The 27,090-nt window shown below is 46.5% G+C and overlaps 1 protein-coding gene across 2 annotated transcripts in view; it reads right to left on the bottom strand.

Moving 5' to 3' along the window:
- Positions 1-27,090, bottom strand: part of LOC144763264 (ribosomal protein S6 kinase alpha-2) — a 1,818,960-nt gene that overhangs the window by 590,668 nt on the left and 1,201,202 nt on the right. For both annotated transcript variants that reach the window (XM_078648717.1, XM_078648718.1), the window contains exon 11: positions 3,764-3,828. In XM_078648717.1, the coding sequence (XP_078504843.1) occupies positions 3,764-3,828 (65 nt within the window). The remainder of the gene's footprint in view (positions 1-3,763; positions 3,829-27,090) is intronic.

Here is a 27,090-nt window from a genome sequence, read left to right as displayed (position 1 = left end):
TGATTGTGTGGGAAAATATGTTGCAGCAACTATTCTTTGTGGGGAAACGTGCTGGAGGTCGATGTTTTACAAAGCAGACCAATTTCACAACTTGGTGACTATGTTAGGTTTGGTGCCATTACAAGACTTTGACAATAGAATTATGCATTTCACACACCCCTTAAAGTTCACAGTGGCTGTAACAGATTTGTTCTTTGAGAGATTTGGAAAGCGAGGACGTATATTTGGAGCAGTTCTACAAAAGGTCAATTGCTGGAGTTGCTGTTTTAGTTTAAGTTTAGCGGTGTTCGCTCTTGCAAAACATGTATGTTAATATTTACAGTAAACTGTTTACCTGTTATTCTTAAGTGTGATGAATCCCACTGTCAGAACTCACAAACCTCCTTTTAGATGCACTGCTTTTCCTCTGTCTATATAAATTCCCCCACTCGTCATCGTGAAACTCACATTTACTTTTGTTTTTTAGTTTATTCATTTTCCTATTTTCAATATGTTAATCCTAGTTCTTTTCCCCTTTATATTTTCCTCGTTTTCACTCAGTAATATTGTGCTGTATTTATAATGCAATTTCCAGAAAAATGCACGTTTTTTCATACACTTTTACCCCTAATATTGTTTACATTTTCAAACGTTGCCTTGTTTTTTTTCTCCATTTATTCACACAGTCATAAAATGTTTTCTCTTTCCGCTAACCTCTTTAAGTGCATTTCCTTTAAATGCTTGATTTGCACAACTTATGTCTGTTAATCGACCGTGTCTTTCCTGTGATTTCTTACTTGGAGTCTCATTCAAGAGAAAGAGGACTCAGTTTCATTTTAGAACTTTAAATTTTTGTATTATTTTAATGACATTGGACATGCATTTCTGAATGCTATCAACAGCGCATGGGTAGGCTGTGTTTTGAGGACTTCCATGTGTCATTAGAACCTTTTTTTAGCTAATAACTGACCATCATGGGTGATTTCAATTTTCACCTTGAAAAGGCAGATAATCAAGACTCATGCTCCCTCATAGAAGCTCTCTCTAATTTTGGAATGTCGCAATTGGTATCCGCCCACCACTCACCGAGCGGGCCATACACTGGATGGTACTTTTACTAATGATATTAGGCTGGCCTACCAAACAGCATCCCCATCAGCTGGTCTGATCACAGTGCCGTAGCCTTTTCTCTCTTATCCTTCTCCTCAGCCAGAAGTAATCAACCCCCTTGCACCCTGACTATGTCAAGAAGTTGGAAGGGAGTTTCGGCCGAAGCATTGTCCAGGACACTAAATAGTATACCCTGTGAAATCTCAGATGACACAGATAAGGGGGCGGAGGCCTTTGCTGAGTGGCTGGAGAGGGCAGACAATAAATTGGCTCCATTTAGGGCAGTTTCGCAAAAAAGACTCTCACCATCAGCCCCCTGGTACAATGACAAGCTTAGAATGCTTAAGCAGGCGTGTCGCTGTCAAGAGCGATCACGGAGAATAAAACAAGAAGAGCAAGAAAAAATGTCATACAGAAAGATCATTAAAAAAAATACAAGCTTGCTCTAATTGAGGGAAAATCCAAATATTGGGGCCTATTAGGATGGCGGACGGACCTGCGTCCGTCCGCCACCCCGAGGTGGAGGGAACGTACGCAGGGGCTGCGGTGTTCCCTCCATGCAGATTAGGATGTGACCGCCACCCTGGCGGTCACATACCCTATGTTTAACATTGCAGTGGGTGCTGCTTGAAGCAGCGCCCGCCGCAAGGTTAAAAGTGCATGTTTGCATATGCATGCACAAAGTGCATGCAGATGCAGGAGGGTACCATAGGTACCCCCGATGTGCACCCCCCACCCCCCAACACCCTGGGGGCTCGCAACGAGCCCCCAAAAACGAAAGACCACATGCTTTTCCACTGCGGAAAAGCCGCTGCGGAAAAGCATGTCTTCAGCCCCATCCTAATATGGCTGGCGGTGTCTGATAGACACCGCCACCATATCAGAGCTTTTCTGCCGCGGTCGGAATGCGACCGCGGCGGAAAAGCAGCGGACGGTCTTCCTGACCCACCAGCCATCCTAATCTGGCGGTGGGTCTTTGGAGCCTCCCCAGCGGTGAATCTGCATCCTCCGGGCCAGCGGTGGCTTCCGCCGGCCCGGAGGATGCGGATTCATCGCGATCCTAATCGGCCCTATTGTACTCATAGAATCGAAAATGCCTCATCTGCTAGAGAACGCTTCAGGGTAGTGCAGCAGATCTCTACCCTGCAGGTTGGGAATGAGCCAGAGGGCTCTCATCTATTTTGCAGTCAGTAAATTTCCTTCATTCTAAGATCATAGACATCCATGAAAGGTTCAAACTATACCCTAATTTGTCCACACAGTTAAGTCCTACCACACGGCCTCAACTGACATATCAAGGGATGTCCGCAGAAATAGGTAAAGAGATCAAAGTTTTATCTACATTTCCAACTCTCGCCCCTAAGGTGGTGGAACACTATCCTCTTAATACAAACTCAGGGTCACCTCTGGAAGTCTGCCCTCCAGCCGTTCTTCACCTGGAGGCCAGCACCATAGCTCATCCACGTTCCAATTTAATGAATAAAGTGATCATATCCTGATCTTATCCCTGCAGTTGGAAGGAGGCAAATATTAGGCCGCTTGTAAAGAAATCGAATCTGTACAGCCCAGCCTGCAAACATTATTGCCAGATCTCTTTACTTCCATGTCCAGCAAAGATTTTTGAGAAGCACCTTTAAATCCATCTGATGGAAATTGCAGAACAGCAGCATTGACTGAATGACTCTCAGTTCGGCTTTAGGAGACATCATGGGACAGAAGCTGCACTGATACCAGCCACAGACTTCATCAAGAGGTTAGTGGATGAAGGACAGGGTGTAGTTCTGATACTCTTGGATCTATCAGCGGCATTTAATATTATCTCCCCTTTGTTGCTGTTGTATTGACTTCAAGGCCTGGGTATCTCTCGCCAAGCCATAGCCCTTCTGTCTTCATTCCTTAGGATAGATCTCCAACAGTGAAGGTACAGCATTTTACTCAGAGGCCTTCTCCATGCCTAATTGAGAGCAGCACGGCTCATAATTGAGCCGCACCCTCTTTAATCTTTATGTGGCCCCCCTGGCAACAATAATTCAGGCATTCGGAATGAAGGTAGTGTCCTATGCTGATGACACTCAAAATATTGTGTAAATTCCCAATAATTCATGCTCATTAGCAGACAATGTTTCATGATGAATGTCGGCAGTGGCAGATTGGATGTCCATTAATTTCTTAAACCTCAACGGGAAAAAGACTGCAATGCTGATTTTGGTGCAGGATCGTCCAGCTGGAACAGTAGCTGCTGGCCAGAATCTTTAGAATCTTGCCCGACGGCGGGGAAGAAGGCTAAGAACTTTGGAGTTCTGATAGATAACAAAATCAACCTCAATGCCCAGGCAAATCGTACAGCAGCAACCTGCATCTGGATTATAACAATGCTTAAGAAAATCTTTCTGCGTATTTAGGAAGGCACTCAAGACCTGGCTATGCCCTCTTTAGACTATGTCCCTGCATCCAGAGGTACAGCAGGTCTCCTCCAGACGGTTGTCTACAGCCCCTTGTTGCTTTTGGGTGATTGTTTGCTCTCTACGATTTTCAAATCAAAATCAAATAATTTTCAGACTGTCTGCTTGTGGACACATTCTGACCATTTGCACATTGCAGTAATGGCGGCCATCTTTAGTTCTGCAGATCTCAAAAGGCAAGCTTGAGTGATGAAAATAAAAAGTATACTCACATTCCAGTCAATGGTGGAGAAGAATAGGTGTCGCTTAATCTCCTCAACCCCATCAAGCCCTGCTCCTGCCAAAACATACCAAGCAGAAATAAATTAGTGCAATTTGACATCAAAAAGTTTTCTAAAAGCACATTATTGAGGTTAAAACATTTTGAAGTGGAATTTCTTTTCATAGTAGTGGCCTTTTCCAAAACCCCAAATTGAAGAATTTGACATCAAGGCATAATGGTTGCTTCCTCACTTACGTAGACTTTTACCTACTATTAATTATACTAACAGACACAGGTTGCAGCACACAAGACATTATGAAATGTTTATTAATGGCCTTCAAAAATGACAAGATATGCAGCACAACAACCGTCTGGAACTAGACAAGGTGCCTCTGCTCTGTGTCTCTGTTCCTGCACTCTGGTAGACCCTACACTAATGAGAACAGGTTCTGAGAACGCATGCAATTGAATCAGTGCCAGCACTCATGTGACAGAAATGCACTAGACTTATAACCGAAGCCAAAAAAAGCATAGAAGGTTCAAAAAGGCTAATTGTTAAATGTACAAAGCTATTTTGCTATCACAAACAAACCCTGCAGGTCACAAAATAACAGGGTTTGCAACAGCAAAATGGCCTTTTGGTATGCATGAAACCCATTTTGCTAGTAGGCAAAGCACCCCCGACTCACATAATGAGTTGCCCTACCCATACTGAGTCACAATTAGACAGTGAAGTGAATGCTAATTTGGTACTGGAAACTATTGATCAGTTACTGACACCTCATAGGAGGTGGTAACACCTTCCCCTCTGTGAACGATGTCAGCATCATGAGGTGGAGTAGGCAATGGATTAGGGCACAACTGCCTTCTCCCCTACTGCTTTCCAAATGGTAAACTGTGAGAAAGAGAATTGTTCATTGGGTTGAATCATAGTACACCAAAAGTATGAAGGGCACTATCTTGTTAGGTTTCAGTAATTTAAACCTGAGCTAATCCCCTGTAGTTTAGCACAGAGCAGGCCTTTAGAAATACCAACACTCAAAAATTAAACTAAATAAAATCCCACTCCAATTTACAAAAATAGAGTAGAATTTAATAAACTAAATGACACAAAAATGAAAAAAATCTAAAAAGGAGAACAGGTAATATGAATTTAAGAAGATTTATGAAAAAAATAGCACCATAAAGCTCAAAGTGGCTCCATTTCTGACTAACCCCAATGGAGTGCTGGTCAGATACATCAATCTTGTTGAAGGTTTTACCTTGCGACTGAGCCCCTGAAATGGAAGTAAAAATCCTTCAGTTGGGTAAGGCCGCAGGCAAGCTGTAGCCAAAGAAGTCTTCAGAATGTCGACAAGGTTGGACAAAGTCATACTGAAGCCGTTGGTTTTGGTGAGAAATGCTCCCCAAGGCAAATTTTAATTTCACGCCTAGGGAAGTCCTTTTGCTCATCAAATTACTTTTGCTGCCTTTGCCCGGTCAAGATCGGTACCTTTGAGCTTAGTCTCTTTTTTGTAGCTCAGAATTATCCAGTGGGGCAAGGCTGCAGCCTGCATCAGATGATGAGTTCCACGAGGCTAGAGAATTTCTTGCCAAGGGCCCACTGAACCGACTTTGCCACTGCAATGAAGCTCCAAGCGACAGAAACCTGTTTCTTCAGCACAGCAAGGTCACACCATAGGCAGAATGCCTTGGCAGGTTTGTCTCTGGTCCTCTGGAGGTGTAGGAGCTCGACATATTTAGAAGTTTCAGCCTTTAGAGGTGATAAGAGCAATTCTATTAGACCCAGCACCACAGTACCAGAACTAAGGGGTCAAGATCACCAGCGGAGTACAGGTCAGGTCCAGTTGGTGCTGGTCAGCTGGGGATTTCATGGAAAAGATCACTTGCAGTTTTTTTGTGGCCCTGTAGCTGACACAGCACATCAGCCAACTGACCTTGGAGACCACTTCTTTGTCCTTGGTACAAATATAAGAAGGGCCACCCCTTCAAGGCTCCTCAAAGGTCTTAAACAGCAGGGGCAGTCCCTCTGTTCAAAATGCCAACCATGTTTCCACAAAAAATAAGGGTGATCACATTTTAAAACATCATTGCATTAGGAACACCAGCTGCTTAAAAAAAATCAATTTGAGAATGTAAATGCACAGTTTGTAGTCTTTTTGTTTCTTGCAGCCCACCCTGTTTGTGGGCAATCGCAAGGGGTTGCATATAGCAAACTCCCTTAATATTCAATATACATTAGGCAGGCCAGTCTGCAACACCCTGCAATTGGAGATTTTGGCATGTGACTTATTGATGCATAGTTCCCATTACAAAATAAAGTCTGATCACAAAAAGTTTCAGAGATACAGAGGTCAGAGAAAATGATTATGGCCCGTACCAAAATCTGCCCTTCACAAGTTTTTATTCCTGGATTGGGTAATAAATATATGAACTCAGAATTACAAGATCCTTTTTCACAATGGTTATCCCTGATTCTGGAATAAATACTAAATACGGTCAGATTTACCACCTACTCACTGCAGGTGGTAAATCTTAGCAGGTGGGTCATGGGGTTGGGGGTAAGGAGGTCTTCTAGGGGCAGCAAAAGGTCCTTGTGCACTGTGTAGGGGAGCGTTGCATGCCCCCTTTAGCTGTTGAAGGGGTTTGTTGGGACCATGCTGCGCCTCACGCATTGGCTCCTGCCCCATCCACCTCTGCTTTTAGAGTTTTAATCTGAACCCTGTAATAGCATGTCTAGTGTTCTGCACCTGGCAGTTTCTGGTACAGGAACACCATAAAGCTCATAGCCTAGTGAAGCGGTATCCCCCCGACTTGTAATGGGGACCTAAAGATTACAATATGATCTGCACATAAATCAGCTTCTCAGTTGTCTGGTAATTTAGCAATATTAATGGTCCATTAAAAATGTGGTAAATGTAGTGAACATGGCTATTAAACAAAACATAATGGGCTCGATTCACAAATATAATCTGAGTCAAAAGTCTAACTTTATGACTTTTGGTATTCACAGAGGTCATTCACGAGTCACATCTTTTCGTCTTCAGTCTAGCCAGAATCTCCAAGCTGTACTCTCCACCTCAAGCCGTACTCTCTGGTTCAGGCCAGAATCTCTGGTTCGGACTGGATGAAGTTTAATCAATGGGCTAGAAGACAATTTTTACCAAAAGGAACATGAGGAACAGGATACAAATGGTAGAGGAGGTCATGAAAATCAGCTAAGACAGGGAAAAGGGTGTGGCCAGACATTGCATCACATCCCAGAACGTTTGCTCCTTTGCATCATGGTACATGCAGTCCACAATTTGCGCTCCCTAAACACTGAGTCACTTGGAGAATACGCCAAAGAGGGTGTTCCTGTAGTACAACTTGCTGGTGATGAGGGCATGAGAGATGGTTTTTATGATGTTCCTTAGCAGTCATTAAAAGATTATTCTCAGCATGTTCAGGGTGTGAAAGCAGGTTGATGTGACAGTATTGGCTTGTTCAATACCTGTCTGATTTGTTGTCAGTAATGACCGTGAGTTTCTTGGCATGGGTGCTGGGGCGGGGTTGGGTATGAGTCAAAGGCTGGCTGGCCACTGGTGGAGTCTTATGGTGTGGTGTTTGTGATGAAAATCACTTCTGTCTTGTGTTGAGGTTGCAACAGTTAGACTTCACCCCATTGGCAACTTTTGGTCAAACAGGCAGTTAACCTGTTTCTTGTGGAAAGGCGGGATTTCAACTCAAGAGTCAGCTTACCATTCTCCAGAATCCCGTCGCGGGTCGACTGGACCTTTTTACCTGTCATAGAGTGATTAAGGCAACCTGTTCACTTTTTCAATTCAATTCCAGCTGTTCCCAATTTCTTCCCCCAAAGAACCACTGACTAAGGACTAAATTTGAAGGTGTATTACATAACCAAAAACAATTGAAGGTACAAGCACCTCAGCAAGAGGTTCAAAAGGTAAACAGGTACTAATACAAACATAATAATACGGAAAAGTCTCAAGCGACTGATGAATAAAACGAGAATCAATTCCAGAATCATCAGACTAAACAAGATTGCTATAACCTGTGTTCTGGTACTCATTGGACTAATAGACATGAATTCAGATTAATCTGTCCCTACCCTATGCTACGTGACATCCCTACTCAGCAATAGCCCAACCTAACCAAAGGTGTCAGCAGTGGTGACTTCCAAAGAAGGTCACTCACTTTCTCCCTAAGACTAGAGAACCATCAGTCATAGCTAAGCTCTTTGCCAAGACCAACTGCTCTCTCTAGCTCCTCAGCCCATCTGCTCTGCCTCCACCCTCGGGGTGCTGTCCCTAATACGAAACCCCACAATGTGTATGACATGCCCTCCAGTACGCCCCTCTCGAAGGTGCTGGATTACAGTAATTTTCCATATGGCACTTGTCCATCCTTGTCCGTGTAGACGTCCTTGGGTCCCAGACTCTCCATCGTTTCAAGTTGCTTCTTTGTATTCCTGGTCTACTCCTCCATGTCTGGGTCCAACAAATCTAACACTCATACACAATGGGCCCTTCTACTCTGCTGTCTACACAGTGGTGCACCTGCAAAGAAATACACGTAGATAGGCTCTCATTCCACAAATATTGCAACATTTTCTAAAGGCATCTTTTATAACCAATTCTACAGTTAATATGTTTAAGCAAGACATTCTCGAACAGGCCTGCACCATTTCTGTGAACTAGGCCTCTGCTTGATTTATAGGCCCAACATTTCACCTTAACAATCCATTGTTTCTCTAGGCCTCTAATATTTACAGCAAATGCATTTTCTACTTTAAACTAGTTATCGAATATAAAAGGCACAGTTATATTTCAATATGCAGATCTAAATGCACAATAGTGCTCGTTTAAAGGCACTTCTTATTAGTGAAAGATTTCATTTCAGCAACATCTCTAGGTTAAACAGCAAGTGTGGATTCGTGATTCATCTATCCCACCTAAACATAATAAAAGTCCTCTATATATACGGGTGCTGACTACTTATACATATAATGCACCCCTACAAATTTTACTTTCATTAGCGCTCTGTCAGTTCCCCCCTTTGATGACCCGTGTCATCACCACCCTCACATCATCCTCAGGGTAAGAACCAAGCTAAACCGAGCTTGTGGCCACCTTCCCTCTCTTGAGCATCTCCAACGCTCTCAAACTGCGATATTGAATGTCTTGCAGTCTCTCCATTCGCATTTCTTGCACTTTCATCGACCTTGCCAACCTAGTTGACCGGTACCACTTATATAATCTCACCAAACCCCAAAATCCAATCACACACGCCACTACTATGATGAGGGGTTTCAGTACAAACCCGAGGAAACCTTTCCCTAAGTTTGCAAACCAGGTTCCAACCTTTCCAAACCCTTTGCCAACTGTTTCCCATGCATTCTCTTGAGTCAAATCCTCTATTTCATAATGGATTGCAGTAATGTTGCTTATATATTTCTCCAGATCTTTAGAGTTGTCTGGTATATAAGTGCAACATTCTTGGACCTTCAAACGTTTACAGACCCCGCCCTCTTTTGCTAGAATGACGTCTAGAGCAAGACGGTTCTGTAGAACCATTGTCCTGATCGACAACATCTCACCCTCAACCAACACTAATGACTTAGCTGTATTCATTGACAATTCGCCCACCACAGTTGCCAACCGTCGTATTTTCACATCATTCAAAATGACTCCCAACATAGGTATCGCTGTTCCAAACACATCTCCCATAATTGCTCCAGCACTTTCCCCTCGCTTCACCCGCATTTGAGGCCCTCCCTCCAAGAGTGCAAAATCCTCAGTGTGGTAAATCTTGGGAAAAATAATCGCTAGATAGCAGGCTCCATACCACTTCTCTGGCAGTCTCACATACGCATTCTTTCCGCAAACAAAATACACAGTAGGAATCACCTGCACCACACTCTTCAAGAAATCTTTCGTGTAATATTCCAATGTGAAGGTGTGTTCACATGTAGTGTGACCCACATACACATTTTCATAATACGTCTGTGGTCGGTGAAGGCACAACTTCCCCTTCTGTATTTCATCTAGAGCTATTGGACCGTAACTCCCCCTTGACTTGTGCTTCTTCTCCTCTTCCGTCCAATCTATCTTGCCTTGCCCTGAATCTCTCAACTGTTTTTGCCTCGTGTACCTATCTTTCACTTGTTCGATGAACTTCTTCTCTGTCTCGGATAATAAACATGTCAAATTGTGTCGGTGTGCATACGGGGTGTCTAGCTCTTGTGTGGGGATGAAAAAGTATCCAAGTCTGTCCTCTGACTTATAATAATCCCACTTGTTCAAGTGCTTATAAGCAGGGACTTCTGGTAACACAGCATCATAATTCGAAAAGAAATATTCAAAATGATTTCGCCCATAAAATATGCTAAGCAGCAGACTACATGAAATTCCATATGTCAATGGAAGGTGATGGTATCTAATGCCCTCATCTACTGAAGCTGGCAGTTGCATACACACATAACAGTCCTTCGCATCCATCGCATCAATGTATTCATACAACAACTTTGCATATGCATTCTGGCCAAAATTTCCTTTAGACAGATCTGTATGTAACCTACGACTTTCTGCAGCCAGCAAAGCCTTCTCTCTTCTTGCTCTGTCTTCCTTCTGGCTGGGGGTAGTGGGTGTCGGTGCCCCCGCAGCCTCCACTACCTGCTCATGTGGTGCGAAGTAGGAAACTAGAACTACTACAACTATAAGGAGTATCACTCCTCCTAACAGGGTGCCTACTATGCACTTAGCTCTACGATTCGGGTTTCCAGCCGCCATGGTCTCTGCACAAAGTAGTTCGTTCTCGGAAATCACCCAAAGTCTCTTTCTTTGGTATTTGAGTCTCTCGAACCACATCTGGCAGCAGAAATCCCCGTTTCAGTTCTTCTTTTGCTTCAACAACAGACAGCCCTAACCCTTCTCCGTCCTCTGTGGAAAGTCCCTAAATTTCTTCTTCTTCCACTCGGCTCTAGGTTAGTTCAACAACTATTTACAAAAGTCTTTTCAAAGTCTTTACAAGTCTCTAATAATCAATGATGATATTTGGTCCGATTGCCTGCAACACATAGTCTAAAAGTTCCATGCGGAGCACAACTGCGTCATAAGATGGTGTATCCGGACCAAATGTAGGAAAAATCAGTCTATCCAGGAGTAAATCACAAATCTTGCTTAGGAGAGGGGGATTAGGAATTGTGAGTGTCAGTACGCCTTCGATTTCAAGTCCAGGTACCAACAGTATCACTTCCAACTTAACGTTTGGGATCGTACTGGTCACAGCCACTGACCTCACCCTCCCGGACCTCAGTACACCTGGTATTTGTAAAAGGGTAGGTCCACTCAGGAGTGGCGTATCTTCGACAAGGTACTCTCACTCTCCTTGATCTTCTCGGACCCCTTTGCTCTGATTCTTGATCTCCCTCTTCCAGTTCTGAATCCTCGGACACAGGGGCAAGATCTCTTTCGGAAGCCAATCTCACATTCATTCGCCTCCGTCTCTCGGGCCAATGAGCCTCTGCACCTCTAGCTCTTCTGCTCCTCGTTTGCACCCCCTGTTCGTTCTCACTTTCAGCTTCTTCTGCGCTCAGGTCACCTTCTTCGCCACTTCCTCCTTCAGAGGCAGATTCAGTGTCACTGTTGTTGTGGTCGTTTCCTGCCTGATCAGGGGAGTCCCCAACTTCCACCGGCACCCCTACAGCTTGACTTGTCCCCTCTTCTGGATCTTCCTCCTCGTCCGGATTTCCCCTTAAGAGAGGAGCTGTATCTTCCAGGGGTGCTGGGACTCGCCGGGTGTGAGAAGCATGGATCCAATTTGGCAGACCACCACACTTCACAGCAGTTGTTGTCACCAGAATGACTTGGAAGGGTCCTCTCCAGCGCACATCCAGGCAGCTCTTCCTGACGTGCTTCCGCACCAGGACCCAGTCACCCGGGCACAGGTCGTGACAAAGGTCGCTAGAAGCCGGGATTTCAGCAGCCTGCATCTGAAGGGACACAGAACGGATGACATCAGAAAGTCCCCTGCAGTAATCAAGAATCAGATCATCTGTGATATTTAGCAAGGCAGTTGTAGGGATAGATGGCAGCCTCATGGCCCTCTCCATCAGTACTTCATGAGGTGAGAGTCCTGTCCTTCTGTCTGGCGTACTACGCATACTCATCAGTACCAACGGCAATGCATCGGGCCACTTAAGGGATGTGGATGAGCACACTTTTGCCATTCGGGCTTTGAGAGTTCCGTTTATTTGCTCCACTATGCCAGAAGCCTCTGGACGGTAGCTACAATGCAGTCTCTGGTCAATGTTCAGAGCAGAGCATCTTCACAACTTTGCTATTAAAGTGCTTTCCTCTGTCCGATTCCAAAGAGGTCGGAACCCCGAATCGTGGCACCAACTCTCTCAACAATAATTGTGCTGCTAGGAGGAGCTTAGCGCGCACCCAAGATGGTCGCGTGAGCTCAGAGCTCCCGGATCCGCGCCACCTCCACCGACTATCCTGCACCTTATCCTGATTTGGACGACGGGCTTTTGTGGTCGTGACCCTGCTGATCATTTCCCTGTTTCCGCATTTCGCTTTGGCTTCAGGGAGCCGAAGATATGGACTTTTGAACATTTTCGGCCTGCTCCGTGGTACTGCCCCGGGCTTGATTTCCCTGCCAGCCGGGTGGTAATTGAACAACAACGGCACGTGCGAGTCTCCCCTGCCCGGTCTTCAACTTTCGGTTTCGATTCTTGTGCCTCCACCTCATGGACTCTGCCTTGGTCGCCTTGGTGGTTTGCTCCTTTCTACACTGCGCGCCATCGGTTGGCGATCCTGGTTTTCATTGCTTCTTGACTGGTGGCTGGCCTTTAACTATTCTCCGAATTGCTGAGGGCGCTTCGAGTGTAGCCATTTTCACTAGGTCTCAGAATACCCTCCGGGGCGCATGACCTAAAATGGCCACCAAGCCCGAGGGAGAAAGACGTAAGACCAGACCGGCAGCTCGAGGAGGCTCTGTGCAGTCCAACGTCATGGATCGATATACCCTCACTAAGGGCTCTCCAGGCGGACCGACCAAACCCCCGGCCAACCTTGGGGACGATTCCCTGTTGGATGGAGATCTGTCGTTGAAAGACATCATGGGCGCCATTACTGGGATGAAGGCCACGCTAGGACAGCAATATGAGGCCCTGACCCATAAATTGGACACAGTTGCCATAGATGTTACCCTGATCAGGGCGGACCTTGCGAAGACTAACGAGAAGGTCAAATCCCTTGATCTGAAGACATCTAGCCTTATTACCGACGTCTCCGAATTACAGACTGAGGTTGGTAACCTGAGGTCCGCCCGTGACTACCTCTCTCGACGCCTGGACGATTTTGAAGGCCGCGCTCGACGGAACAACGTCCGACTGGTCGGGGTCCCGGAGACGACGGAATCGTCATCGGTGGACCTACTGGTGGAGGACCTTGTCCTGAATCACTTAGCGCCCAAGGGCCTTAGCAAGTTTTTTGCAGTAGAACGGGCCCACCGTATCCCGGGTGGCCCGCCTAAGCGTGGAGCTTCTCCGCGCCCCATCATCGCGCGGATCTTTAACTTTCGTGACAGAGACGTGATCCTACAGGCTTCCCGCACGTCGGGCCCTACGGCTTATGAGAACGCCGCGGTTAACTTCTACCCGGACTTCACCCAGCAGGTCCAGAAGCAGCGCCTTGGATTCCAGGGGGTGAAGAGGAGACTGCGGGACAGAGACATGAAATATGCTATGCTTTTCCCGGCTCGACTGCGTGTGGTCTACAATGATAGAACATTTTTCTTTGAATATCCTGGAGCGGCCAGCGACTGGCTGGACTCACTGCCCCCTCGAGAACAATTTGACCGTCCTGATCACTCCGGTGGTGCGGAGGGCGGCCCGGTGGAGCAGGAATGAGGAACGAAATCGGCTCCCGGACCAACGTGTTGACTTTCGACAGTGGTTTGATGCTATGCTACTATTGTTTGCTACTGTGTTGTCTGAACGGGGTGTGGGTGGGGGTCGGGTGAATCTTCCTCCTCTGGGGTTCTTTTCGTAGATTAGTTGTATACTAGGGCGACAGGCACACTGCAAGTTGGGGTGGCTTTTGAGTCTTACGCAGGGGTGCGGGGTGGGGGGTATGATGATGTTTTGGGGGGTTGAGGGGTTTCGGTTTGTGTTTCATTGTTTTCTTCAAGGCATTGTACTGATGATCTTCTGTGTTTACGTGTCGCGTTTGGAGTGGGGGGACCTTGGGGTGGTCTGTGGGATGGGGGATAGGGGACTACGTATACTGTGTTGGAACGTCAATGGGTTGGGTGATAGAATTAAGCGGGGGTGGTTTTGCAGTTGCTGCGACGCCTATCACCAGATGAATTTCTGTTCAGCTTCTGTGTACAAGTGTGATTTGAATGCAATTGGTACCTTTTCTCCCTCGTTAGAGGTCAGGTATGTGAATCCGCATCTCCCTGGGATGACTCGAATCACAAGATTGCGTGTGTTATCACGTGTTTCTAATTTTGTTTTAATTAGCATGTCTGTTTGTAAGGATCTCAGAATTTCTGTGTGTATTTGAGTCCAATTGTTTTTTTTTTAAATCCGGTTTTATTAGATCATAAAGGGGTTTGACCCTTTCTGCGTAATTTGCAATGTATGTTCTTCCGAAATTTAGGAAGCCTAGAATTGACTGTAGGTTTTTTGTGTTCTAGGTGCTTGGAGTACGGCACATTTCTCTAGAAAATTGTCAGCCAGGCTTTTGCCTTCACTTGATAATTCATATCCTAAGAACAGGACTGTCAGATGGGCAATTCTGGATTTTTTAAAGTTGAATTTGTAACCCTCTGCTGCGAACCCAAGTATTATGGTGTTCACTCTCTTCAAGTGAGTCTCCAAGTCATCATCTGTTAAGTATATGTCGTCGACATACGATAATGCTTCGTCATCATACGTTTGTAGTAATTCTGTTACTCTCGCTGAGAATACTCCCGGGCTGTTCTTGTACCCCTGGGCTAACCGACAGAATTGTTTTTGAGTGCCATTTATTGAGATCGCAGACAAATATCTGCTCTCTGGTGCTATGTTTTGACAAAAGAATCCATTAGAGATGTCTAATGTTGTTTTGTATTTTTTGCGCACTATGTTATTCATTAGTGCAGCACTATGCGAGTTTTGCACTGCAAAAGTTTTGCAACATGAGTTAAGGTGTCGGTAATCCAAGACTAGACGATATGAATTGTCTGGTTTGGAGAACGGAAACAAAGGGTTGTTCATTTGTGAGGTGCAAGTTTCAATCACCCCCTGGTATTCTAGCTGATCTAGGATTTCTTTTACCTGTTTTTTAGCTTCTTGCTTAATTGGGTACTGTCTCTGTGCAGTAGGTTGTGATTTTAACTGGATTTTGTGAGGAGGAGAGTCCTCATCCCATCCCACGTGATTTTTATATAAAGCAGGAGCTAGAGCTACTGCCCACTTTCTAGCAAGTGTATATTTTTTATGAATTGGGATATGATTTGAGAAGGCAGGCATAATTATTTCTTCGCCATGAGGGCACTCCCTGAAAAACTCTGGTGGCCAGTCTTTTTCAGCTAGAAGGATGTCATAGCCCTTGGAGAGATTATCCCAAAATAGTCCCCTTATTTTTCTAGTCTTATCCCCTTCTATACGTAATGTTATTTCATATATTTTGTGAGGTTTGCTAACTCTGGTGTCTGCAGTTTCCACTTGAAGATATTCATTCGTGTCCACTGTCTCCAGATGATTCATAAGGACTTTGCGAGCTATGCTCACTTCTGCTGCGCTGTCTAGCATTGTCTGAGCCCATTCTCCGTTTTTCAGTTGTGTCCTCAGTATTCTCGGCATTGTTAACTACCTTGATACTGGCTATCTTCTTTTTTGGAAATTGTAGTTTCTTTTTTAGATGAGCAGGTTCCTTGTCTTTGGACTTGGCGTGCTCTTCTCTTTGTTCTGATCGTCCTCTTCTTTCCGATTTCTGCGAGGCAGTCTGAAAAGATTGAGAGGGACGTGTATCAATGTCTTGATATCTATCAGGCTTCTTTATATTATCCCTATTTCTAAGGTTATATCTTTTCCCAGAGGGGTCACTCTGGGGTGACCTGTGTCTTTGGTTCGGAGATTTTTCTCTTCGCCTAGGAGACCTTCCTCTGGACTGGAATTTCTTTTCTTTAGGATTGGATTGTTTGTTTCCATCCCAGCTCTTTTTTTGTGATGTTGAATTATTATTAAAAAATATTTTTTCAGGACTTTCAATCAGTTGTGGTTTTACTGGTATTCCACCTAAACTATCTCTACCTAGTTCCTCATAGGATTTTTCTATGATTCTGGCAATTTCAGCTGGTTGGTCTGCTATATCTGTCTCCTTTAACCTCTGGCGGATCGCCACGTTTGCTGCTTCTCCCTTTATGTTGGCTAATAATATAGCCGTGACCTGCTTGAAGTCTTTTAGTAATTTCATACCAAGAGTTAAAGCGGGTTCTGGACCGTATTCGTCTTGAATTTGTTTTAGCACATCTGGTATTACCGAAATGGATGGAACACCGTGCGTTTTTGTGTAGATGGAAGCAAAGACTGTACCCCAAGTGTCACAGTCCTCAATGTGTGGTGCGATTTCCATTGGAAGACAGATAGTCAGAATCCTGTGTTTTTCTAACGGGGTGGTGTCTGGAAACACAGCCTCTATTTGGGTGATTTTTTGTGCTAACCAGAATGGTATTTGTTCCCGTTTAGCTGGTACTTTACCTAGGCAGGATTGTATGTTCTGTGGTGTAATTTTATTTGTGTTCCCCTGGTGAGGGGTCAGCTGTGGAATTTTAATTGCTGGCTGAATTGTTGAAGTCCGCATCACATATTGGACTAATTGTCTATGTATTTTTATTAATTGTTTTAGCTGTGTTAACAGCTCTGCTGCAGACATCCCATTGATGTCTGGATGTGGTGTGTATCCGGCTAGGACCGGCCACGTTGCTCCTGGTCTACCTAAAGGACCGAGCCTGGTGATGTGATTATTATGTTTTAGGGCGCCAGTAAATAAGAGCAAATGCTCTTGAAATTTAAGTGGTACTTCCACCTCCTCAAAAGGAGTGTACATTTCAGGAGGTTCCTCTATTTTGTAATAGTGGAAGTACTTTGTTACAGCATTTGCTGCTGGAAAATGTATCCATGAATAGTATACCTCTGTCTGCCGATATTCGTGTGCCTCAATTACGAATATGACTGGGCCACCTCTAGGTGTCAGTCCATTTTCTATAAGTTTTAAGGTTATAGATTTCCTTTTGATGACCGGGATGAGTATTATATCCTGGTCTGCTTCTTGCAGTGCAGTATCAGCTGCTACTATTTCAGCTGCTAATCTAACTGCCTCTCTTTCATCCTCACTGTCTACCATTTTACCGACAGGAAGCTTATTTTGTTTGTTTGCAGATCAGGTTTCTTATGGAAACAAAGATTAGATGCACAATATTTTGGAACGGTGTATCCTTCAACGTTGACTAAACCAAGTACCATACATAGGAGTTTCCTCCTGCGAGGTTTGGCGGATATTACCTTTTACCCACTCCAGACGTCTTTGGAGTATTATGGGGAAAAAGGGGTCTGAGTGAGAAAGCACGACTGAGTTACTCTAAATGTCTTACGTTAGTTTTATCGCCCTTCCAAACGTGTTGGGCGCCATGTAGTGTAGTTCCTATTATCCCAATAGGCTCTGCGCATTGGAATAATACCTTCAATAGTATAGGCCTAGACCAGACGTTAACTAGGTCTACTACTGTCGATATTAGACTTAAAGTTTTGGGTTTGCCAGCTAGCTCAGAGTTCACTAGAAACTTTCTCGAATAGGCAAGGAGGAGTTGAACCTCCCTGGATAGACAAGAAGGGATTTAGTTTCTGACAACCATAGAACATGACAACTTTGCTCTCCCCTAATCAAGAGTGTATCTCTAGAGTCGTGTGAACAAAAGGCAATTTATTTTACTCAGTCAGTACGTGCATTCTTAGTCTCATCAGATTGTAGAGAAAAGGAAGAGACGGGCGTGTTCAATAAAAGATGTTATTTATTGATCAGTCTCTTTTCTCATACAAGAGAAATGGATCGATATTATTGCAATACTTATGGTTAAGTAAAGTGCATACATTAAAAGCAGAAGTATAAAATAATACTGTAAAAACATTGATATGGTTTCTAAGCCATATAAAGGTTTAAAATTAATAAAATATATTACATACACATATACATTTGACTAATCGTACTCAACTGGTGTTTCTAACTACGCCTACCCCGTGTACCTGACCTAAGCCTAATACGTGGGCGGGAATAGAAAGTTACAGTTTAAGTTAAGTTTGTTTTTGCCAAGTGACTGACTAAAGAATTCTCTGCGAGGGGTTATTCAGTTCTGTACCTGGAATCTAGGATGGATGAGGGATGGTATCTCTCGGCTCTGGTCTCGATATTCCAGGCTGCCTGCGAGGGCTACCCGGAAGCGCCGGAGCTGGATTTCTCGGCAGGAGAAATAGGCAGCTGCTCGTTCTCAGCGCGTCAAGAAGGCGGGGCTGCGCCAGCGGGGTCTGCTCTGGGCTTCGGCAAGTCTGGCTGCTCCGATCTCGTCACCACCGCGTGTGTTTGCATAGGGCAATATCGGTAATATTTATACCTTTAAGGTACCGAGATTGACGTAAGGATGGACATAGATACGTCAATAAAGATGTCATACGACCAGGTCGTTAGCACATTCTTTTGCTGAAGTTCTCGGTGAAATCAAAACAATGGCCGCAGGGTTTTTCCCAGGTTGTCATAGGTTTGATTTGTTTTGAGAACTCCGTATGCCTTATCAGGGGCTGGAGGAATATCGCTTGTCTAATTAGATGGCAAGCGTTATGACCTAATCAGATAACACGTTCCTGTGCCGTAGTGTGGCTTTATCAGATAACGGTTCCTGCATCATGGGGGTTTTCTGCCTCATGGGATGGCTGCTAGTTAACTTGTTAGTTTGTTAACCAGAATAGGGTCAGGAATAGGGGGATCGATACAGAACCTATAGGAATACATCACAGTTTTGCTTCAGGAGACGCATCTGCTTGGCAATACGTGCCATGCAATGAATAGGCGTGGCTATCGTCTCATTGCACACTCAGGTTTCACTTCTGGCTCCAGGGGGGTGGGTATTCTGGTTCGGACCTCCCTCCCTCTTGCCGTTGACGACATTATACTTGATGATAGGGGGCGATACGCCGCCATTGTGGGGCGCTGGGAGGGGAGGGTGATCACTTTGTTTTCGGTCTATATACCGCCAGGCCTCCAAACTACGACCTATGCCGATCTGGGAAGAGTGGTTCTGGGAGTCCCCGAAGGTCTGCTCGTAGTAGGGGGAGATTTCAACTCGGTAGTGTCTGGGATGTTTGATCGTTACCCTCCCCGTGTTATCGCACAGTCTCAATCCTGGCTGGGGGACTTCCTGGAGGCGCTGGGGTTAGCCGATTGCTGGCGCTTACATCATCCTGGGCAACAGCAATATACCTTCCACTCTGGGGCCCACGGCAGCCTTTCGAGACTTGAAAATGTGCTGATGCCCTCCTCTCAGACTTCCCTTATAGGGGAGGTAAAACATCTAGCCAGGGGTATCTCGGATCATTCCCCATTGTGGTTGGTTGTGAACGCGCACCTAGGTTCGGAGGGTCGTATCGCCCCGATTAACCCATGGTACCTCCGCGATCCTAAGATCAGGACGGAACTCCTTGCAGCGATCAATCACTACTTTGCTGAAAATGTAGGCTCAGTGACCTCTTCTGTTTCTCTATGGGAAGCGTACAAAACTGTAATTCGAGGCCAGGCCCTTTCATCGATTGGCAATGTTAAGAGATGTAGGCGGGAGGAGGTTGTCTGTCTTGAGACTGAAATTTCCGCTCTTGAGGGGGAGTTGGACTCTGGGGTCTCCCCTGAGAAGCTGCACCTTCTGGACCTGAAACAACTTGAATATAGAGCGCTGGTGACTGATGCAGCGAAAGAGATGGGTCGTGAACGGCAGGGGCGGCTGTATGATGTGGGAGATAAGGCTGGGAAATTGCTGGCTTGGTTGGATAGGAGAGAATGCGTGAGTCGGGTAGTTCCTGTTGTGGTTGATGTGAATGGTGTAGATGTCACTGACCCTGCTGGGATCGTTACGCGCTTTGCTGATTATTTTCAGGTAGTGTACTCCCCTGTGTCTGACCGACCGGAGCAGGACTCCCACTTGCTTCTACGTAATATCTCGCTCCCATGCCTGTCTGATCCAGAGAGGGATCTGTTGGAAGCTCCGCCCACGGCGGATGAAATTTGGACCGCTATCCGCTCGATTCGCTCGGGGAGGGCCTCAGGCCCTAATGGACTCCCCATTGAGCTTTATAAGCTCTGTCCGGATGTACTGGCGCCGTATCTCCGATCGATGTTCTTGGAATCACTGGAGGAGGGATCTCTTCCTCCTGACCAGAGACTGGCCTCCATAGTAGTTATCCATAAGGAGGGTAAGCCACGTGACCGTTGTGAATCCTTCAGACCTATTTCCCTGATAAATGCTGAACCTAAGATCCTGGCCAAAGTCCTCGCCAATCGTCTGGTATCTGTTATAGGCGATCTTGTTCACCCGGACCAGTCCAGATTTATACCACACCGAAACACGGCACTTAACCTTCGGCGACTGCATGGAGTCCTCGCGCGAGCGGGGACTCTGCGGGAGCCGGCCATCTTGGCGTCTTTAGACGCCACCATGGCGTTTGACACGCTCGAGTGGCCTTATCTTTGGGCGGTCCTCAGTAAATTCGGTTTTGGACCCGCCTTTATCCGCTGGGTGCAATTGCTCTATGCTGACCCTTTAGCCCAGGTAGTGGTGAATGGGCGTGCCTCGACCTCCTTTGCTCTTGGTAGGGGGACACGCCAGGGTTGTCCTCTATCCCCGCTCTTGTTTGCCCTTGCTCTGGAGCCACTGGCGGCTTGGTTGAGATGGGAACCGTCCTTGAAGGGCATTAGATGGTCCCCGGAATTTGAAGATCGTATATCTCTGTATGCAGACGATATACTTGTGTACCTTACGTCACCTCGTGAATCGTTGATCGTCCTTTTTGACGTTTTGACTTCTTTTCATAAAAATTCCGGTCTAGTTATCAACTGGTCAAAATCCTGCATTTAGGTTCTCTCCGGTGATGCTCCCCTTCTGCCACGTGGATGTCCCATCTCGGTGGTACTGGAGGGTTTTAGGTATTTGGGAATCTTTATTACCCTGGACCCTGTGCTTCGATATGAACGCAATCTGCTGCCCCCTCTCCAACGCCTCCGTGCAGATGTTGGAACGTGGAGTAGGCTCCCTCTCTCGCCTCTGGGACGAGCGGCGTTGTTTAAGATGATGTCGCTCCCCCGATTTCTCTATGCGCTTCAAAACACGCTTGATGTTGTACCGGCCGGCTATTTTCGGGAGATTGAAAGCCTCCAGCGGCAATTGCTATGGGGGGGCCGTTCTCGTATTGCCCTTTCGAAGCTCACGCTCCTGTGGTACGATGGCGGCATCGCTCTCCCTGACATCCGTCGCTATTATTGGGCCTCTCAGCTGGGGGCCATCAACCATGGCACCTACGCTCATTCGCCAAACCCGGCCTTTGCGATGGATAAATGGTTGCTGCCCGGTGGTGACTACAATAGGGCTCTATACGCGAAGTCGACCATCGGGTCGCTTACGGGGCCCACTAAAACAGCCGTGCAGGTGTGGCATCGGGCCACAGCTGCTACAGGATGGGCTGACAAGCCGACCCGTGCCACGCCGCTTTATGCTTCAGATAAACTTGGCTCCCTCTGGCAGTCGAAGGGGTTCGATCGGTGGGACATGATTGGGATCAGCAGGGTTGATGATGTGTGGATCAAGGGTAGGGTCAAGTCGTTTGAGGAAATGAAAGTTGAATATGGGCTGACTGATAAGGAATTCTTTAGATATGCGCAGGTCCGACACGCGGTCCTGTCTGTTTTTCCCCTGGGCTCGAACGTTCCGGAAGCGTCCCCGCTTGAAGATCGGATACTGGATGGGCATGTCCCTGATAGCACGATCTCGCTCATTTATAAAAAGTTAATCAATACCAGGATTGATCTATTGGATAGCCTTCGAGAGTTGTGGACTAGTGATGGTCTGGAGCTGGATGACGAGGACTGGCAGGCTGTGCTCTCTTCTCCTAAGGAGGTGGCTATTCCGGCGCGCCTTCGATTTGTCCAGCTCAAAATTCTTCATAGGGTGTATGTGACTGGTCTGCGTCTGGTGCGCATGGGATTCTCGACGGATGGATTGTGCAGACGTGGTTGCGGTATGGTGGCCACGTTTCTACATATCATTTGGGAATGTCCTGCTGTACTGCGCTATTGGGCTCGCGTGCATGATGTTATGAGTGAGGTCACGGGTGTGCGATTGATGCCTGAAGCGCGGAGATGCTTGTTGAATGTCTGGGAACCGAATGATTGTACCCAGGCGCAGCTTCGATGGGTGACATTGGGTTACATGATAGCCAAGCGTGACATTGCCCATCTATGGGGCGCTCAGAGGCCTCCGACGGTTCTGGCATGGCAACAGAACATGGACTGGTCCATGTTTCGAGAAAAGACTGTGTATGTCTCCCGAGGCAGGCCTGGCAAATGGGGGAAAATTTGGACTCAGAGGAACGCATACCGTGGAGATATATGTACCCCCCCCATTTCGGAATGTGATACCGACCTGTCTTCCTCCCAACCTGATGTTTCCTCCGCAGGAATATAGATGTATTGTCTGCTTCCGTTCTCCTTCTCTTCCCCCCCTCACAGTATTTTTCGAATGCAATGATGTCTGCTTTACATTTGTACCCCCCCACGAACCACGTGGTGACACGTTTGTACCGTACTGCCTTGTTTTCTTTTGTTTCTCTGTTTTCTTGTTCTTTAAATTCAATAAAAAGTTTTCACAAAAAAAAACAATAATTTTGCTACCGTGAGTGTGTCGCACCTACGAGTGGGATACGCCTCAACCCATCTAGAGAATACACACACAATCACCAAGACATACCTGAAGCGGTTGCACCTCGGCATCTCAATGAAATCCAGTTGCATCCTATAGAAAGGTCCACCGGACCTTCCAATGTGACTCAAAGTAACTGGTGTTCTTTTTCCCACATTCATCTGTTGACATGTTACACATCTCTGACATACTGATTCCGTAGCCTGTCTAAATTTCGGATTGTACCACGTTTGCCTGAACACACACATCATCGCATCCCTTCCAAGATGTACAGGACCATGTATCTGTCGTGCCATTGAACTCACCAACTCATTCGGCAACACTGCTCTTCCATCAGCCGAGACCCACATGTCCAAGTCTCCCTTGACACAACCAGCCAATTCCCACACCCTTCTCTCATAATCTGACGCCTGTCCCTGCATGTACTTCAATTCCTCCCATGTGTCTGCCACCTCAAGCATCATGCTTAACTCAGTTCTTTCCCTGGGCCCTTCAATTGCTTGTTCAGTAAAAGAGTATCCCTCATCCGCACAGTAACGTGCGACTTCATCAGCATAACGATTCCCCATGGACACAAAATCAGTACCTTTGGTGTGGGCCGTGCATTTTACCACGGCTATCTCTGCTGGACCTTGCAAAGCCTCCAGCAGTAGCCTGATAAATTCTCCATTCCTGATTGGGGAACCCGATGATGTCATATAACCCCTTTGAGACCACAATTGCCCAAAGTCATGAACCACCCCAAATCCATATTGACTGTCAGTGAATATGGTGATCCTAATCCTGTTGGCTGCCAAGCAGGCACGTGTCAACGCAATTATCTCAGCCACCTGCGCGGAGTCTACTCCTTCCAGGCAGGCTGCCTCAACTATTTCAGAGATAGTACAGACAGCAAACGCTGCTCTCAACTGGTCAGTATTGTCTCTTACACATGAGCCATCCACAAAGTAAATTTCGTCAGGGTCTTTCAATGGCTCATTAACAATATCCGGTCTAGGTTTGGTACATAGTTCAGTCACATCGAGGCAATCATGGTCTTACCAATCATCTTCTATATCATTTGGTAAGGGCAACAAGGTAGCAGGATTCAAGACAGAGCACCTCCTGAGAGTCACATTCTCCGCAGCAAGTATAACCTGCTCGTAGCGTGTGAGCCTATTGTTAGTCAGGTGCTGCGTCTTGGTCCTGGTCATCAACAATTCCACTGAGTGGGGTACATGTACTGTCAGTGGATATCCTATCACGATACTCTCACACCTTTCAATGCTGACGCCTGTTGCAGCAACGGATTTGAAACATCCGGGCAACGCTGCGGCTACTGGGTCTAAGGTAGCCGAGAAGTAAGCAACTGGTCTACGGACTCTTCCATGATCCTGCACTAGGACAGCCAAAGCACATCCCTCTCTCTCGCTGCAGAACAATGCAAATGATTTAGTGTAATCGGGCATTCCCAGAGCCGGAGCACGACACAAGTCCTCTCTCAGCTCGAGAAAGGCCATCATACATCTGTGTCCCATGGTACCGGATCATTCACGTCCTTGTGCGTCAGTTTCTGCAATGGTTTCGCCTTCAGGGAAAAGTTAGCAATCCACTGTCGGCAGTAGCCAACCATGCCCAGGAACGTCCTAACCTCCCTTTGAGTCGAAGGCACCGTCATTCTCATGATCGTCTCAATCCTGTCAGGTGACACTTTTCTCTTTCCCTTCTCTATTCTGTGACCCAGATACTGCACTTCAGATAGGCAGTACTGTAACTTGTTGGGGGATACCTTGTGTCCATTCTCTGCCAAATGATTCAGCAAGGCAATGGTGTCAATCCTACAAGCGTCTTCGGTGTCTGACGCAACAAGGAGGTCGTCTATGTACTGCACGAGAACAGAATTCTGCGGCAGTACAAGACTCTCAAGATTCCTTTTCAGCAATTGATTAAAGATCGATGGACTCTCTGTATACCCTTGAGGGATACGACACCATGTTAAGACGCGGTTCTCTATTTTGAACGCAAAAAGAAATTGGCTCTCCTCATGCAATGGGCTGGAAAAGAAAGCCTGACACAAATCAATCACAGAAAACCATTCAGCTTGGAACGGTATCTGATACAGTATCACTGATGGATTCGGTACCACTGGACAGCATGGTACGACTATGTTGTTCACCTTTCGCAAATCCTGCACAATCCTAAACTTCCCACTTGGTTTCTGCAAACCCATTATCGGAGAGTTACAGGGGCTGCCCATGACCTCCGTCAGGATCCCTTGTCTGATCATGGACTCAATCACGGGTTTCATTCCTGCAAGTGTTTCTGGGGTCAACTTATACTGGGGTGTTCTCGGGAATTCAGCGTTTGGTCTCACTTGAATTCTGACCGGCTCTACTCCTTTGATCAATCCGATCTCCTCCCCGGTAAAGTCCCACACCTGCGGGGAGACTGAATCTCTCAGGTCCCAAGCGAGTTCCTCCACTGTCAACGCAGGGTACAATTCAATGCATACATGCGTATTTGCAACCTTAAAGTCTGCATCGTCATCGTTTGTCTGCAACTCAACTCCCTTTGGGGTACAATAGATGGTGCAATTGAGTTTACACAAAAGATCCCTTCCTAACAGGCACACGGGACTGGAATCACACACTACAAACTGATGTCTGTCCCTGAAACTTCCGATCTCACAGAAACTGCCAGATGCTCTTACGGTACCAGTTACCATAGGTCCCATAGTATCAGTGTACAATCCAGAACAGAAACAGGGCGAGAGTCCGCCACGGATGGGGAGCAAGAGATGTGCCAGTGAAGATAGGAGTAATGGGGTGGAAGGGTGGAGACAGTTACCAAGCCCCGTAGAAAGGAGCACTCCTTTGGCAGCATCGGCAGACTCCTCAGAGGACCATCTGGGTTGGAGGGGACCAATGGATCTGAGGGGACCGGGGCCGAGGTCGATGAGAGAATTAAGGCCTGATTAGAGAACTTGGGAAACAATTGTGGACACTCAGAGCAACAGATCAGCGAATGAATTTGGGTCTGGAAGCCAGGAAAGTAGGAGGGTGTTCTGGATTATACACTGATACTATGGGACCTATGGTAACTGGTACCGTAAGAGCATCTGGCAGTTTCTGTGAGTTAACACCCTCTTCTACCCGAACTTTTTGTACTGTAAATCTTCCCACTACTCTCGTCACTGGGGAAGGTGGAGGTGCCTTTTCTCCCTCCGCTGGGCCAAACTTGTCCCCTGAGGTGCTCAGTCCACTCACCATTTGGACCCCACCATCCCCTACTGATTCTTCCCGGTTCATTGCTGATGTCTGTGTTCCATCTAATTCAGGATTGTATGGAGGTGGTCTTTCTGACAACAGTCTCTCTATCAGGCTGTCGTCTGTCTCGCTTTCCTCATCCTCCGTACTTTTCCTCTGCGCGTCTCCTGTGTTTTCCAGCAACGGGTACAACCTATCTCCTTCAATGGTCTGCACCCTCCACATCTTGGCCATTGCATCCCATCTCGCATCTTGCACCGCCCTAACTGATCGCTTCACCCTTTCTTGTCTCCTATCTCTGTTATTTTCATGGGCTGCCCTGATCCATGCGTTTAGTGCTTCAAACTGTGTTGGTCTAGGCAAAGGTCGCAACGCAGCCATAATCGCTTTCAAGTGATACAACACCTCTAGTCTAAACGTTCCATATTTAGGAAATGTCAATTCTTCGTTTCCGTCCGTTATCTTACACCAGGTATCAAGCCACAATATGGTGTGTAACCCAACATTCGTTGCCATATAATAAGCTGGAGTATCCTTGGGTGGAGCCTCCTCCCCACCCCGAGGTTCTATCATGTCGTCGCCCTTGAAACATTTCCGCAACACTTTAAAACATTTCATGATGAAAATCCACAATGTTTTCTTGTTTACTGCACTCGTTTACTTCCTGCTGACGATCCACCAATCTCAGCGTGGCTTCTCACTAACCGCCCTATCCCAGCGCGGCTCCTTATGACGTCACTCGCCTCCGTTTCGCAGCAGTTCCCCTCCTCTCTCCGCTCGTCTCTCGGTCACGCATGCGTCCCAATCATACACTGAAAATGATTACTTCCGACCAAGCAACCACTTCCCTGACTGTACGTCCACAGTCTAACTGTAATTGTCACCAACTGGCAAATGTCTGTCCGCGAACGACCGTACAATCGCCTCAACTGATAGGTTACAAACACACGGTAACTTTCCGACCAGCGTCAGTTACCCACGCACTCACACATTCGTTCCCCCTATCTCGGTACTGCGGGCGATCAATGGTACCTCATGACCCCCTTAACAATGGTCGACAATTACTTTGGGTGTTCGATACACC

This window comes from Lissotriton helveticus, chromosome 6 (assembly GCF_964261635.1).
Source record: "Lissotriton helveticus chromosome 6, aLisHel1.1, whole genome shotgun sequence".
Lineage (NCBI taxonomy): Eukaryota > Metazoa > Chordata > Amphibia > Caudata > Salamandridae > Lissotriton > Lissotriton helveticus.
This window is presented reverse-complemented; position numbering and strand designations above follow the sequence as displayed.